Source organism: Geosmithia morbida, assembly GCF_012550715.1.
Source record: "Geosmithia morbida isolate 1262 chromosome Unknown scaffold_20, whole genome shotgun sequence".
In the NCBI taxonomy this organism is placed as follows: Eukaryota; Fungi; Ascomycota; class Sordariomycetes; order Hypocreales; family Bionectriaceae; genus Geosmithia; species Geosmithia morbida.
In genome coordinates, this window is record NW_023336207.1 from 20,046 (window position 1) to 36,314 (window position 16,269).

Sequence of the window (16,269 nt, forward strand, 5' to 3'; positions counted from 1 at the left end):
TGATGTTTGCTCTTGGTACTCGTAGCTATCAGCAGCTTCTCCCCTGTCCGTGCCCGGATAGCTATCCGGCTGCGCAGTGGGGTAGCGCCGACCTTGCCGACGTCCTCCCCGCGTGGTGCATCGATACCTTGTCATTGTGAGAGACGGGGTATGCAAGGATAGAGAGAGAAGAGAGCAGTTGTTGTCGCAGAGGTGTTGATATCACTGCTGTATTTATTGGGTAGCATGATCGGTTTGAAGAAAATAGGAAGAATTCACCAACGCGGCAACAACGCATCTCGTTCCTTCCCTCTGTCCACGCCCACCGGATATTACAGTAATGACGTTGTGACAAATTTGGCCACCCTGGTGACGTCCAACGCCGGCCCACCAACAACACATTGACGTCAAACCCCACGAACGAGACATCTCCAAGAAGTTCAAATACTAGTACTCAACTGACAATATACACACTCTAATCTATCATACAATATAAAAGCAAACCCCTTTCATCCTCTAAGCACATCGCGTATCCGCAATGTCCTACCAACTCCTCTACTGGCCCACCATCCCTGGCCGCGGCGAATTCATCCGCCTCGCCTTCGAGGAATCGGGCACCCCCTTCACCGACATGGCCCAGACCGCAGATCCAGGAACCGTCGTGGACGAGGTGATGTCGACGACGACGGAGGTCAGCCCGCCCAGCGCGGGGATGAACCCGCCTGTCCTGGCCGTCCCCGTCCTCCGGCACGACGACGTGCTCATCAGCCAGACGGCCAACATACTCATGTACCTGGCGCCCCGGATCGGGCTGGACGGCTCCCGGGCCGTGAACGCGACCGCGGTAGCACCCTACCACCTCAACGGCATCGCCTCGACCCTCCTGGACGGCTTCGTCGACGAGCTGCACGACACCCACCACCCCACCGCTGTGAGCCTCGCGTACGAGGACCAGATCCCCGAGGCCAAGAAGCGTACGCGCTACTTCCTGTCTGAGAGGCTCCCAAAGTACCTGGGCTACGCGCAGCGGGTCATCGACTCCCCAGCCAGCGGTGACGGGCCCTGGATGTACGGCGGGACCCTGACTTATGTCGATCTTGTCCTGTTCCTGGTATGCTATATATATATATATATATAACGCCCCATCACCTGCATCGTTCCTCTCCGCTCTTGACAATGTAGCTGACATACTACAAGTGCATCGATGGCACACAATTCGCATTCCCTAAGACGATGGCTAAGCTCAAGGACTCGGGTCAGTACAATGCCGTCTTTGAGCTGTACGACGCCGTCAAAACCCGCCCCAACATCAAGGCTTACCTGGCCAGCAGTAGGAGGCAACCGTACAGCAATGGCATATTCCGGTACTACCCGGAACTGGAAGACCAGTAGCAGTGGGATTTAGATTTGAATTGGTCAGTATGACTATAATAGTAATGAAGAAAGACCCATTGTAGAGGTCGTTTTCCAGGTCGTTGAAGAGGAAGAGGAAAGGGATGATAATAGCGACTAGTTTTGAGGTCAACGTGACCCTACTACTCCAGACGAGTATAATCACAGCACCCCGGGGGTTTAACGATATGATGTAATCCTAATATAAGAAATCCTTGTCAGTTGTATGAAAACCGACTACTTCTTACAACCTCGTAGTATTTGCACGACTATAATGGCATTATCACGAAAAGATTCATGATACTATTACTATAAAAGGTATTAGCTTGCCAAGAGGGAAGGGGTGCGGTGCTAGTCTATATTCAATAATAGAGTCCCCCTTTTTTTTTTGCTACCGATAGCGGCTATAACTATGTCCTGAAACGCCCCTCTTCCGATGGGTAGCATTGGCATTATCATCTACCTGCTAGAGTCGTGTAGCTGCAGTGTGCTTATCAGGTAGAACAAAGCAAGCCCTGAAACCCATGACTCCACCTCAGACCGCCCATGATGGCAATCATGACAGCAAGAGCAGCGGCGACACTCGTAGAGCCATATACATATGAGTGCCTCCTCCGGAGGGTGATAAGCTCAGCCCCCCATGTAGACACGGTAGTCAGACACCCGCAGAAGCCATCCTCGACGCCCTGCAGGACCTGGCACCCGACGACGCCACCGACAGGCACGTGGGCGATATCCCAGGCCATGCCGAGGATGGCCGTACCCAGGATATTCGCGCAGAAGGTGCCGAGCGGGAAAGACGGTATTCGAGCATTCAGACGGGCAGAGAGGTAGAAGCGCGCGAGACAGCCGGGCGGAGCGAAGACGAGGGAGAAGACGACGCGGCCGCGCCAGACATCGTGCGGCGGGAAGACGGCGAGGAAGACGGCGCCGATCCACGCGCCCCACCCGAGAAAGACGGCCAGCGGGTCCAGCACGCGGTGGGTGCGCGAGTACCGCAGCGACGGCGTCCACGGGTCCAGGCCGGTGGCCAGGTGTGCGCCCAGGAACAGGCCCGAGATGGACAGGGAGGCCGTGGAGATGACGACGGCCAGCAGCGCCATGAGGGAGTCGCCGCCGCCGCGGCGGGGGGCCGTCCCCGAGACGCCGGCAGTGGGGAGGTCGTCGGATATGGCGAAGAATGCGTCGGCAATGTATGACGAGAAGCTGGTGAAGCTGCCGCAGAAGCCGGTGGCCAGACCGATGTACAGCGGAATCGTCTTCTTGAGCGCCATGTGGGCCTTCTTCTCAGCAGCCGCAACCGCCATCATGGGAGGACCCGTCTCCTCGTCCACCTTCTTCTTCTTCTTCTTGCCGTTGCTCCTGCTGCCGCTGCTGCCGCTTCTGCCGTCGCGGTAGTCGTGCTGGCTGAAGAGCATCTGGTCCTCGGATAGGAAGCCCATGACGATGCACCCGCCGAAATTGGCCCAGATGACGGTGAAGCTGATGGGCGCGCCGGGGTAAGCGGTCAGGGCCTTGAGGCCGACACGCGCGAGGGTGCCGATTATGGAGAAGAGGATGAGGTACGATATCGTGTACAGTTGCGTGGGCGGCTTGGATGCTGATCGTCTCGTCGTCGTGTCAGCAGCGCGAGCTGGCGGCTGCTGCTCTTCGTCGACGGCATCTTGTCCTGGCTCCTCGAGGCTGTGGTGTCTGCAGCCCCCCCCCTCGTTGACAGTCTCTACAGCACTCGGGGGGGAGCCACTGTCGCGAGGAGCGCAGGCCTGCATCGTCTTGTCAACCTGCACCCTGAGAAATCGTCCAACAGAAAAGACATTGGGTGTACTCGTAGTCAGAGGGGTGATGGAAGTAATGTTTGGTACTGATGGGGGAAATGACGTTGTGGTGGGGCAAACGAAGACGAGTCGCGCGAAAGCAATGGCGATCTCCCGTATCATTTCGTGCGTCGCAGACGGGGGGGAACCCGGTCTCTGATGTCCTCCAACTTGTCGATAAGGAGCATCGTCCCGTTCTGATGACCTACACCAAAGGAACAGAAACAACGCACCTTGTCCCTCGTAGATCGGAGAATAACAACCAACACACATCAGTAACTCGAGCACTTTTCCCCTTCTTGTGACGAACCATTAGTCGGATCATTCCCGGATAAATCAACCAATTCAGACAGCCCGAATAATCGACGTTATTCCGCCCCGTAGAGTCTGACACCCTGGCTAAGGCCCGGCACCACCTTCACGGCTCTAGATGTACTCCAGCTTCTCTCCCTCAGGTATCCCTTCTCTTGTGAAGACGCCAACGGTTCTGCCACAACACGCTCTCCCGACTGCTGCTTCAACACTGACCAGGTATAAGAAATACTGTACCGGAGAGCGGCACACGGGGCATGGTCTTTCGTGCTCAGCGCGCAGCTCACGTAATTGCGTCCTAGGAGTCGAGCTTGAAGTTTGGCGCACGTTTACCTATTGGCGCGCTCGAACTACGAAGTCACAGCACTCCGGAATAAACTGCCCCCCTGCTGCCTGCAACGACGGGTGGGGCCGTAATCCTCACGCATGCCAATCTTCACGATCATCAACACTCTCCCATCTCACCTTTTACAACCCACCCTTTCTCTCAACTACAAACTGGCGGTTGATCTACCATGGACCGAGACCCACAGGAGGAACTACAAGAGCTAAGACAGCTGCTCAGGGCTGCAGAACAGCGCGAAAAGGAACAGCAGCGACTCCGGGAAGATGCAGAGCGACGCGAAAAGGAACAGCAGCGACTCCGAGAAGATGCAGAGCGACGCGAAAAGGAACAGCAGCGGCGCAGAGAGGAAGAGCAGCGGCACAGAGAGGAAGAGCAGCGGCGCAGAGAGGAAGAGCACCAGCAACGGCGTGATGCAGAAGCCGTCGCCGTCGCCCTTCGGGAAGAGCTGAAAGAAAGGGATGCCGTGCAGCTTGGTATGGATGGCTTCTACAACATCAGAACTCACCCCTCTGCTAAGCCCCTCTACTAACAGCATCAAGACCAGGATCTCGATGGATATGTTCAGTGCATCCATGGCCTCAACTTCAGCCTCAGACGCCTAGCCCCCCCCCAGCCGAAATCCCGGCCTCAGACGCTATCAGAGGGAGAAGAGTCTAGGGTAACAACATCGGGCCGAACAAGCATTGTAGGCAAATACTATCCGCATACGATGCGCCTATGGTCCGAATTCGACGATATATATCGGCAATCCTTTTCCCGCATTCAGGCAGCTCTCAGTGACAAACGCGTCTTCCCGTCCGTCATCAATATGCGCGCCCTCGCTGAGCAGATTCAGATTAGACTGCCCCTCGAATTCTTAGGGTCAGAAGCATTTCTCAACGAGATGAAGACGTCCCAGTTCATCCACGACACTCTCCAGATGCCCGTCCAGAGAATCATCAACGCGTACCTCGAAGCTTGTGGCCAGCAGAAGAAAGTCTTCTTCGACAACTATACCTCTGGATGGGGCAAGGGCTCGGCGCAGACTTCGGCCATGAGCGAGGATGGTGGTGAGCCCGGGACCCAGGCTGCTGCTAGGCCGCCACCCAAGACGCAGCCCGACTGCTATGTGCTTGCGACCAATGCTATAGCCCTGCCTGCAGGTATAGGCGGCCCGGATGACGACGTCGATGCCACGCACCATTCATTTATCGGGGACATCTTAGCCGATGGCTCTTCGCATAACGTCTATCGCATCAGTCTATCAGAGCACAAAGCCTTCCATCGGCTACGTACGACAGCCGTGGCGAGCTACGCCATACCCGAGGACTACATGGTGCAATTGGCCCGCGTCGCCTCTAGACAAGCGACGGGGACTGAGCAGGAAGACGCGGTCCGTCAAGCCGAAAGGGGCGCCCCTGGTCAAGTCTTCTACGCCCGCGCACTGACCCAAGCGTTCCACTACATGGCCTCGTCAGGCGTGGAGTTTGGATATATGGCTACTGGCGAAACCCTCACCTTCTTACGTGTGCGGCCGGAAGACCCGACTACTCTTCTATATCATACACGCCTCTTCCCCCAGTACGTCGCCGAGGCAGGGGATGACAGGCAGCTGTCGGATGATGAGCGGGCGCGCCTTGCTGTGTCGATGCTCTCGGCCATCACTCTGATGGCACTTGAAACGGCACCTAGCCAAGTGCGTCAGCGTGACTTCAATCTTTCCCAGCTGACTCACTTCCCCCAACTGCCGGCCTCTAGCACGGCAGCATCAAGCCCCGGAGGCAGCTCGGTGTCACGCAAACGGCGTCGCCGCGACGACAGTGACCAAGACAGCGCCGATGACGACAGCTCCAGGGACGACGGCGACGACGACGACGCACGCTCTACATCGAGCAACTTGGGCATGCCGGCTAGAGGACGTCGCCGACATAGCTCGCCGCTCAAGAAGCAATGGAACATGTCGGACGCCGATGACGGTCAGAAGCGCGCAGGAGCGAAGAGGAAACGTGGCGGCGATCAACCTACGCAGCCCCAGCGGCCAGGAAAATCCGGCCTACGGAGGTGGGACGTTAAAGGGAATAAGCCGACAAAACCGACGCGGCCTAACTGGCGTGACCCGTCGACGTTCCGTCCTATCCGGCCCTTCTGCACCCAGGGATGCCTACGTGGGCTCATACACGGCGAAGAGATGGATGCTAGCTGCCCCAATCTCCTGCTACACATACAAGCGGCACAGCGCGATTCCAGGTCCTGGCGGCCGTCGATCAAGCATCCGTTAACACCAGACGAGCTCCGCGAACTAGTGCAGCTACAGCTCCTGTCCAACGCTGAGCAGGACTGCGACTGCCTGCTATCTCGAGGTCTAGCGGGTGCGATCGGCTGTCTCTTCAAGATCACCGCCACGGGGTACGGGTACACATTTGTGGCTAAGGGAGTAGAGGAGTGGAACAGCTATCGGCTACTACGTGAGGTCGGCGTATACGAGGGTCTCGTAGAGCAGCAGGGGTCGACGATACCAGTATGCCTCGGCTTAGTGCCGCTACTCCTACCATATCCCATGGACAACGGCGCGCTCGTGACGCATATGCTTCTGATGTCATTTGCGGGTCTGGGACTACACGCTCGAAGCACTCAATGGCTCGCTAAGAAAGGTCACGTCGACCTCGAGCGGGAGTCGGAGCGCACTCTTCAGGAGCTGAGAGCCCACGGCCTTGTCGATCGAGACGATGTAAGCAATGGTAACCTGACATGGAATCGCGAGCTGCAACGCGTCATGAAGATTGATTTCGACCACGCCTCCATCAACAGGCCCGAAGCCCTCGGTCTAGTCAGCAAGGCAAGCCCGGCAACGAGTCTCGGAAGCTCTCGCTACTCTAGAGTGCTGCTTCCGGGCCGCATGAAAGCGAGACTGCCTAGCGACAGGAGGGCATGGGATGACGGCGAGCGTGACCGAGGCCCCTCAAAATTGCTGCGAAACGCGCGTCGGTCAGACGCTTTCATCGCTAGTCTTCTGATTGATGCGTCTATGTAATGGCAGGCAGGTGCGGAGGCTTCGCATAGCAGCTTCTGAAACGAAAAATACCGCGGGAACTCATCATCTAGGCCGTACACTCCTGCGAGCCTGAGGTGAATCACGCTACGTAGCAGCGTGTAGAAGGTAAAGCCTACGCATATTCGAGGACGATATGCGTCACTTTTCGGCTTGGCAGCCGTCGGGTGCGCATCGGGCGCGCATCGGGCGTGGATTTCAGTTAGGTCTTCTCTCTCTCCACCGCCGCTTCGCTGGCAGTGAGTGGCATTCCTCGTGGCTGCTGCAGTGAGCATGCAGGGCGGGCTGAGTAGTGATATTATCATGCGCACGCGTTCCCACGAACTACGCGTAATCGAAGGCTTCACTGCAGGACAGTGCTGTAGGACCCGGCGGTCGCGCATGCGGATTCGAGATGTTCTAGTCAAGGCCAGTGCCATCAATGTTGCGGCTATCGGTAGAGTGGGCGCTGTGACTGGAACTCGTCGATGACGGTGGTGGGACAGCGTGAGGGTTGAATGCTGCTGCTGCTGCTGCTGCGGCTGCTGCCGCCCTTGTTATTGCTGTCGATCGTGTTGATGGTAACAGGACCTAGGCCCACCGTAGGAGGATAGATGCCCCCTTTTGGGGCGGGAGGCGTGATGATAATAGTGAAACCCAGACTTTCTGCAAATCATCATAGGCATAGGCGCGGGATCAGCCAGCCGTCAAGATGTTACAAGTCGTCACACTCAGTTCTTTTTCATTCTTTCCGTGCGCTCTCCCCTCCCCTCCTTTCCCGCAGGACCGTTTCCTGCTGGGTTAGGTTGAGAGTAGCCGCCGAGGAGCGCTGGTGTTGATTAATACACTGGACTCTGGGAGGATGTATCGAATACTATATTAGTTATTACATCATCACCCATCATCACCCTGGTCGGTAATACACGAGAGGTGCTCTGGGGGGTTGAAAAGAAGTGGTGCCTGGGGCAACCATTTTCGGGCTTCAGGGCCTGCGACAGTGACACATGTACTTGACCTGGCACTTCCCATCCGAGCTTGGTTGGAAACTGCCCCAAACTGCCCCCCACCTCTTATCTAATCTCTACCGTCCCCCGTCGTCACCCCGCGTCACCGTCCCCTGTTAACAAACGGCCGTGATACCCAAGCTCCCCACCGCCCAACCGAACTCACCCAACCTCACCTTTCCAACCCCTTCTTTTCTTTCTTTTCCTTCTTCCTTCCTGCGCCCCTTTTGAGCATGACGATTCTCTCTCTAGAATACATCGGAATCCATTTCAATCTCTATTGAACCCCCACCCCTCGATTCAATATTACTCCACTATAGATCAAACTTTTGTCTAGATCAAATCCCCACCCCCCACCACACATTACATACACACACAACCCCCCCACATCTCACGATGCCGTCACTCCCGCCCAACGTCAACGTCTCAACCCACCCGAGCATCCAGGCCAAGCTCAGTCAGCTCCGGTCCCAATCAACCACAGCGCGCGATGTCAAGACCCTGATCCACGAGATCACTCTCCTCCTGTCATCCGAGTCTCTGGCCAGGGCTCTCTCCCCCACACAAGGGCCAAAGGACAAGACCCCCCTCGGGTTCGAATATACCACCACCACCGTCTCCCCTGGAACGATATCCATCGTACCCATTCTACGATCCGGTCTAGCCATGGTAGAGGGTAAGCTTCTTCTCCTTCTCCCCACCTTTTGCCTTCCTAAACACCTTCCACTAACACTCACCTCTCCCCTCCCCCCCCCTCCCCCCCCCAAAAAAAGGCGTCCAGACAATCCTCCCCTCTCCAGTACCAGTTCATCACCTAGGAATGTATCGTGAGACCACGACCCTCCAACCGGTAGAATATTACAACAACCTGCCCCAGCATGCGGTCACCTCCAGAAGCGGTAGCGCCGACGGCGACGACGCCCAGGGTCCCAGCGCCTTGGCCATCATCGTCGACCCCATCATCGCGACGGGGAACACATGCGCTGCCGCCGTCGCCACCCTGCGCGAGTGGGGCGCCGAGCGTATCGTTGTGCTCAGCGTGCTGGGTGCGCACGAGGGTATCATCCGTGTCGCCGAGGAGTGGTCTGACGGGACGGAGATCTGGGTCGCCGGCGTGGACGGGGAGATTACGCCCGAGGGGATGCTGAAGCCTGGACTTGGTGATGTCGGCGACAGGTTGTTTCTGACGCTGGGGAAGTAGACGAGATACGCTCATTCTTCTTAATCTGATAATATACTCGCTTGAAACAGACTACAGGACAGCATACTGCTCTTCGTCCACCAGCGTCTTCTCCCTCCAACACTCATCTATCCACTTCCCGTCCACCACTCTCGGCACCCTCTGCCGCATGGCTACTTGACCGCGCACATCTTCGGCCAGAGCCCCGGCACCACCACCCGCCACGATGACAACATGCGTCACTCCCTCATCCTCGACGCTCTCAGCACACACCCCTCCGCCGAACCGGATGCGGTACCGTAGCTCCCGAGCCCTCATCTTGTCCATGTCCCCCGTTCCGACGCGCATGTGCACGGCACATTTCTGGAACAGGAATCCCCTCAGCCGAGAACCGTCATTGCGCAGCCCGCGACCCCGCTCCTCCAACTCCTCCAGGAACTGGTCCTTGCTGAAGGTCTCGGGGTCCTCGAACTTGGGCATCTCGTCGACTATAGCCCTTAGTTCGTCGAGGGTCACGTTGCGCGCGTAGCTGTCGCCAAACCGGTCCGTGTTTTCCTCCGACAGAGCTCGCAGGGTATCTGTGGCGTGAAGCAGATGCCGGGGCTCGAATGGTAGGGGGGCCGTGTACGTGCTACCGTCCTCGAGGCAGTCTTGGATCCAGCGGGGGAGGATTATGTCCACCGGTCCGCTCTTGATCAGACTGGCCACCCTGACAACCTTTTTCTCGGCGATGATGACCATGCGTGTGTCTGGTGCGGCGCGTTGCGATATGCTTCCGCCGTGCTCCTTGATGAGGGACTCGAGCTGTGCTTTGGTCTTTTTGAATGGCTTCTGAGTTGACTCGGATAAGACGCAGAATTCGAGGCCGGCAAAGATCTTGGTCTTGTCATCGCCGGCAAACTTGACGAGTGCCTCTGCAGTGGTGTCCTCCCCGGCAATCACGAGCTCCCTCTTGGCACGCTTTGTGCTCCGCCGCCACTTCCTGTCCTCGACAGTCATGGCCTTTTCCTTGGATTCCTCTTCCATCCGCTTCTGAAGGTCGTGGAACTCCTCTAATGACAGGGCCGTGTCCCAGGAGCGGTCGGTCCGGAGGCGTCTGAAGCGCGGGAACCGCAGCGTGAAGCCCCGCGCAAACTGGTCGCTTATCCCGACGCTGGCGGCCTTGACCGACAAGACCAGCGAGTCCCGCGGCCGAATCCACACATCTGGTCGTTCGTATTGCTTTGCCTCGCCACCGCCCAGCTCGATGTACTGCGAGGGCGGGTTCTTGGCATCCCAGTCTACCCATTTACCCTCGGTGCGGTGTCTAATCTCCGCGTAGTCCTCCGCGCGAAAGCCGCCGCCGACTTTGAAGAAGCTGAAGCACTTCTCCGGGTCGGCACCTGCCTGGATGTGGTTCTGCGACGCACGCAGACCGCACAGGAAGCTCGAGAGCGTGCCGCCCCGCTTTCCGGAGCCGTAGTAACCGCCTATGATGACGCAGTCGAGAGACTCGCCAAACTCGTCCATGTACTCTGGCTTCACCTTTAACCAGTCATCGTTGCGGCTGTTGAGGCGGTACATAGACCGCGGGTTCTTGAGCACCAGGCCCTCCGAGGCGTTGGCCACGACGTCGCGCAGCTGCGGCTCTATGGCATCCGGAGACGTGGCGATGGAGTGTCTGTGGATCTCGAGACGCCTGTGCACCGGCTTGACGGCCTTGTCCAGTGCGCGATGCCGGTCCCGCAGCGTGTATTGCGTCAGCTGCTTGTCGTTGAGGTAGAGGATGTCGAAGACGCGGAGGAGCGGACGGCGGCCCGTGGCGTCCGACGTGGAGCGCATCTGCTGCTCAGAGATGGCGGCCGTCTTGAGCGTGCCAAACGGCACAATCTTGTCTACGCCCATGTCCCACTCAATCATCTCGCCGTCCAGGATGATGTTGCGCACACCAGGTGCGAATGCGCTCTCGAGGTGGCGCGTCAGGCTAGAGTTGGCATCTTGAAGCCCGTGTCCGTAGAGGTACGTGTAGTCTTTCGCCTTTCTGGACCAGAAACCGAACCGCCGGCCACCCGGCTGCGACGGATCTTGGACCATGTGCATCTGCATGCGCTCGCCATCAAGTTTCTCCTCGATCCAGAACTCCGGGTCGTCATCGGTAGGGCGCAGCAGCTCCGTCATGCGCTGAAAGGAGGCCGACAGCTGGAACTGTGCGAGCTGGGGCTGGAAGCACTGCATCGGGGCGATGCCCGTCTCTTCCTGCTCCAGCCGGACGGCGGGGTTGGGCAGCTCCCAGCACACCCTGAGAAGACTAGATGAGACGTTGAAGAGGGCTGTGGCATCGGGGTGCCAGAGGTCGAGGATGGTGCGCTCCGTGGCACCGACCTTCAGCTGCCGCAGCACGATGCGGATCAGCCACATCATCTCCTCGGCATTCATGCGGTTGTAGAAAACCTCGAAGACACTCAGGTTCTCAGCCTCCCCCGATGACGCCGACAGTCTGTCCAATTGCTCATTGACCTCGGCGATAGTCATATCACCGGGCTCCATGCGCATGGGTCTCTTGGAGATGGCCTCGAAGCACCGGCCGGCAAAGTCTCCCGCCAGGCGCGACTCGGCCGTCTGCCCAGGAAGCTTCCAGTGTAGCAGGTTGTAGCCATCCTCGGAGTTCCTGGCGATCTTCATCAGCTTGACGAGAAGCTTGCCGATGGCATTCTCCTTGAGGCCGTAGACGCCGCGCTCGCGATCCTTGTCCGGCAAGATCAGGCGCAGGGCGGGGAAGAAGTCGTCGCCGACCTCTTTGCGCCATCGATCGATGAAGCGCTCGATTATACGTCGGCGCTGCTCGTGCGGAGATGGTGTTGAGCCTCTATGGGGTCCCTTGCTGCGCGCCGCGCCGCTGCCGGGCTGCTTCTTGTTCTCGTTCAGAGGTTTGAAGAGCTCCCGGTGCAGGTCGGCAAAGCGCAACGTCCTGGAGTGATTCCGAGGACGGTTGGGGTACCTGTGCAGAGTCAGAGGAGGGGGTTCTCGGGACGTCTGTACAGCCAATGGGTACTGACTTTGCTTCGATCTCATCTTCCGTCATGCCCGCCAACGATTCATCTTCTCTGCCAGTGTCGTCATTCATGGTCACAGTGGTGGTGGGTGACGAGTGAAGGTGCAGTGCTCGAGATGCCTCTCTGTCAGAGGGAAAAGGGTGCGAGAACACAGAATCCGACGACAGGTATTCGAGAAGAAGGGACTTATATATATATATAAATATACAAATATAGTCTTGTCCAGCTAGGCAGAAGCGACTTGAACGTCTGGTGTTTGACGACGATGGAAGCGTGAAGCTCAGCTTGAGGGGGCAGCTGCTTTCTAGAAGCCCCATATTATTATGGGGGGTACAGCACCACTGTAACTCGCAGTCTATACTCTGTAATCTCATTCTGGGCCACTGTACAACAGTTCACCAGCATTACACGTCCCACACGTCCTACGGTATTAGTAGTAAGAGTAAGAGTGGCTGGGTTCCAAGCACATGGTGCATCTGCCTCGAAAGAAGAAGCTGGGGAGATTGGATTCCAGGAATTTCTCGTTTCATATACATCCATCCAACTGTCAAGTCATCTACTCATCAGCAGCAAACACCCTCCTCCCCTCAAACCACGTCTCCTTAACCAATCCCCGAACGAGCTGATCAGGCGACAGCTCGACATCACACACGACGAAATCAGCCTTGAGGCCAGCGCGTAGACTCCCCGTCCAGGCATCCGCGAAGCAGGAGTACGCCGAGCCGTGCGTGGCCGCCGTGATGGCCTCACACACCGACAGCGCAAAGTGTGGGTTGACAGGGTCAGGCTCGTCGGCAGCGCCGTGCTCGCGGTACGAGCGCCGGGTAGTAGCGACGTACATGTTCGGCATGGGGACGTGAGGTGCGGTGGGGGCATCGGTACCGAGGGCGAGGACGGCCCCTCCGTCTGCGAACTCGCGGTAGGCGAAAGCCCTGGAGCAGCGGTGCTCGCCGATGAGGCGGGGCCAGGCGCGCAGGATGGCCGGGTCGGAGTGGACGGGCTGGACGGAGGCGGTGATGCCTAGACGGCCGAGGCGGGCGGCGTCCGCTTCGGAGGCGAGCTCGATGTGCTCTATACGCGGGCGGCGGGCCGGGTCGGCATTGCGCTCGAGAACGTCGATGGCCATGCGGACCGTGTTGTCGCCGATGGCGTGTAGGGCGACCTGTAGGCCGTGGTGCTGGGCGCGGGCGACGAGGGGGTGGAGGACCTCCTCGGTCCAGATGGGGCCCGGGGTCGGTGTCCCCGAGGAGTAGGGCTCCTTGAGGGAGGCCGTGCACGCGTCCACGATGCCGTCGCAGATGACCTTTATGCCGACGACGCGGCAGTCCGGGTCGCTGTGGCGGCGGGCCAGGTCGGCAGCGCGGTCGACCTGGGCGAGGACGGCGTCGATGGACTCCCCCTCCTTGATGGGCTTCATCAGCCAGTACGCCGCCACGCGCATCGAGGAGAGACCCTCGGTGTTGCGCAGCTCCAGGAGCGGCTCCCAGATGGTGTCGTCCATGGCCATGTCGATCATGCCCGTGTACCCGACCGAGTTGAAGGCCTTGATGGCGGCGCGGATGGCGTCCTTGCGCTCCTCCATGGACGCCACCTGCGCGAGGAACGGCCAGATGGTCTCGAAGACGGCGCTCTCGTTGAAGACGCCGTTCGGCCTGCCGTCGCGGTCGCGCTGGAAGGTGCCCCCCGAGGGGTCGGGCGACTTGCCGTCCGGGTCGATGCCCATGGTCGCGCACACCTCGGCCAGCCCCGCACTGTTGCACCACGTCGAGTGCAGGTCCTTTGTGTCGACGAAGATGGGCCGCGGGTCCAGGTCGTCGAGCAGGCTGGCGTCCACGCCGTCTGGGGTCATCGAGTGCATCCACCCGCGCGCGAAGATGCGCGTCGCCGTCGGGTTCTCCCGCGCCGCGCGCCTGATCTCCGTCCGGATATCCTCGAGCGTCTTGCACCCGTCCAGGGGCACCTTGGTGAGCGACTGGCCCAGCAGGAGGAGGTGGATGTGGCCGTCTATGAAGCTGGGAAGGACCTTCCTGCCGCCCAGGTTGCGTACCTCGGCCCCCGCCTCCGTTGCCTGCACCACGGCCGGGTCCTTGTCCGCGCCCACATGCTGGATCACGCCATCCCTGACAACCATGCAGCTGGCAAACGACGGCTCCCCGGTCTTGTCTCCGTCTACCTGCGCCTGGAAGATGCTCCCGCCCTGGAAAACTATGTGATCTGCCGAAGCCATGATGAGGTTTCGGGTGAGCGTGAGTGAATGTGGGATTATTACTAGCCAGAGCGGACGAGTATTATATAGAGGAGGGGCGAATGGTGGGGTAACTGCTTGTGGAGGAGGAAGAAGAGTCGGCTCTCAACGGTTCAACGGTCAAAGAACGGAACCCTGGAGAGGATGTACAGGGGGTCCGACTCTATGATTATTATGTCAGATCCTCCGGTTCCGATTTCTAGTGATGGATGGTGATGCTGTTGCTTGGAGGGGAAAATGCCTCCTGATTGATAACGACTTCTCCACTGCTTGCTCGTATTCGACCCATCCGCGATCGGCTGCGTCCTGACCCGATTCCTAAATAGGAAAGCACTTAAGAAGTAATGATACTACTCTGAAAGAGTACGAGTACGTAGTGATACGCTATTGGGTATCGTTCGTTTACATGACTGTCAATATCTAGATGCACGTGGCCAATCCATCGAAGAGTTGGCTCTCTCACTTGCCGGTCTTCTTCCAGCATGTCCTGGGCAATATCATGCTGTTATAGATGGTAGACTATCTCTTTACCACTGGCTGGAACCGTTGCTGCCGGCGGGCTCCATTGACTGGAAGGCGTTGCTGGTCTGTCGTCACGGCCTCCAAAACGGGAAACATGGTGATGGTTCCTGGTGTCCGTTCGGAAGGTTGCGCCAGCGTACATATGATGCTCCTGATCTTGCGCTTTGACGGCAGAGAACTCTACCGGTAGTGGCCTATCCCTCTTCTTATTCTGAGGCGACTCTGCAGAATCACATTTATTCTCCTCTCTGCCCCATTCTTCGAGCTTGCGACTGTGTCGACATCGATACTTGGGAAGCATCTCCAGTCCTCCACGCCGCGTATATCTTCACAGATGGCGGCGAGAGAGACAGCTCTGGCTCTCGCCACTTCGTTTCGTTTTGTTTCCTGACTTTCTCCCCAGAATTGCTATCTGTCTCATAGATATTCTCATCCCCATGCATTCGGCCCTCCTACAGCACCTTGAGCTTCCGAGGCCTCACAGAGAGATCACCCATGGGGTCCTGGCTTTGTCCACCCCAAGCGCCTCTCGCTACACTCGTATATCTCCTCGATGAGTGGTCCTTCGGCATGCTGATCTCGATAGGATTCCGCGACATGTTCATGTCTGGCCGCTCCGCGGTGGCCAAGGGTGATTTCTTCGCTCTGCAATGTCAAAACTACATCGGACGCAGATGGGGAAAAACGTTCCTTACTTGGAGATCACATCAGAAGCATGGCATTCGCTACGCATCATCTGAGAGGCGCTAGAGTGGTCTGCGCTGGAAATGCTGCTGCGCAAAGGTGAAAAGCACTCGCTTGGGCTGGGCTTTACCATGGAGGCATTGAACGCGACCGTGCAGATCCATCTCCGATATGTATCGCCGTATCCTGAACAGACACCACACGGGACTTGAAGAGCTCTGGGCCTCCCTCTCTGTAACCCTGGTCCGTCTGCCCATGCAAGACAAGTCTCCAGCACAGCCGTACCCTCCTGGATGCTCACAGCTTGGCGTGCAACCGCCACAAGGTAGCGACGCAACCGTACATCGTCAAAGCTGCACGCCTCCTAGGAATGGAGGCTCGGCATCCAGACTTGTTGGGAGTAGCACGGAATCATCAGAAGATTTATGTCATATAGAAGGTTAATAATCAGAGATGCCTCGAAGCCACGATGCCTGCCCTATCGAAGCCGTCCCGATACGGGATATACTAGGCCGATGGAGAGGTTCACATTACACAAAAAGTACTTGTGGTATCCCAGGGTTGGTAGCATGGAGTTGCTGTGCAAAACAGAGGCCGAATGGTGATTGATATCGTACTATGTGGTTTGACAGCAGTACTGGTATTATCAGTAGACAAGAGGTCTCGAGAGAAACACGGAGATGAAGACGGGACAAGTGGGTTCCAAGACCCGGGGTATATTACATTGCTATATGCCGTAGACTCGATAGAAA

At 57.9% G+C, this 16,269-nt stretch overlaps 6 protein-coding genes across 6 annotated transcripts; 3 read left to right on the forward strand and 3 right to left on the reverse strand.

Moving 5' to 3' along the window:
- Positions 1-502: 502 nt before the first annotated feature.
- On the forward strand, positions 503-1,371 carry GMORB2_4377 (glutathione S-transferase; the record flags this gene model as incomplete). Its single annotated transcript, XM_035466352.1, has 2 exons — positions 503-1,090; positions 1,177-1,371. Coding segments are annotated over 2 exons (783 nt in total), but the record flags the coding sequence as incomplete, so codon positions are not given.
- Positions 1,372-1,865: 494 nt separating this feature from the next.
- On the reverse strand, positions 1,866-3,308 carry GMORB2_4378 (CrcB-like protein; the record flags this gene model as incomplete). The annotated part of the gene is made up of 1 exon (XM_035466353.1): positions 1,866-3,308. One exon carries the CDS (start codon positions 3,306-3,308, stop codon positions 1,866-1,868), a length of 1,443 nt encoding a protein of 480 aa, XP_035318364.1.
- Positions 3,309-3,615: 307 nt separating this feature from the next.
- GMORB2_4379 (uncharacterized protein) lies at positions 3,616-6,853 on the forward strand (the record flags this gene model as incomplete). The annotated part of the gene is made up of 3 exons (XM_035466354.1): positions 3,616-3,910; positions 4,383-5,350; positions 5,405-6,853. The coding sequence occupies 3 exons, from the start codon at positions 3,616-3,618 to the stop codon at positions 6,851-6,853; spliced, it is 2,712 nt and encodes a 903-aa protein (XP_035318365.1).
- A 1,397-nt stretch (positions 6,854-8,250) lies between these two features.
- GMORB2_4380 (uracil phosphoribosyltransferase) lies at positions 8,251-9,055 on the forward strand (the record flags this gene model as incomplete). Its single annotated transcript, XM_035466355.1, has 2 exons — positions 8,251-8,530; positions 8,628-9,055. The coding sequence occupies 2 exons, from the start codon at positions 8,251-8,253 to the stop codon at positions 9,053-9,055; spliced, it is 708 nt and encodes a 235-aa protein (XP_035318366.1).
- Positions 9,056-9,106: 51 nt separating this feature from the next.
- On the reverse strand, positions 9,107-12,137 carry GMORB2_4381 (DNA ligase 4; the record flags this gene model as incomplete). The annotated part of the gene is made up of 2 exons (XM_035466356.1): positions 9,107-12,011; positions 12,070-12,137. 2 exons carry the CDS (start codon positions 12,135-12,137, stop codon positions 9,107-9,109), a joined length of 2,973 nt encoding a protein of 990 aa, XP_035318367.1.
- Positions 12,138-12,622: 485 nt separating this feature from the next.
- On the reverse strand, positions 12,623-14,293 carry GMORB2_4382 (Amidohydrolase family; the record flags this gene model as incomplete). The annotated part of the gene is made up of 1 exon (XM_035466357.1): positions 12,623-14,293. One exon carries the CDS (start codon positions 14,291-14,293, stop codon positions 12,623-12,625), a length of 1,671 nt encoding a protein of 556 aa, XP_035318368.1.
- Positions 14,294-16,269: the final 1,976 nt, after the last annotated feature.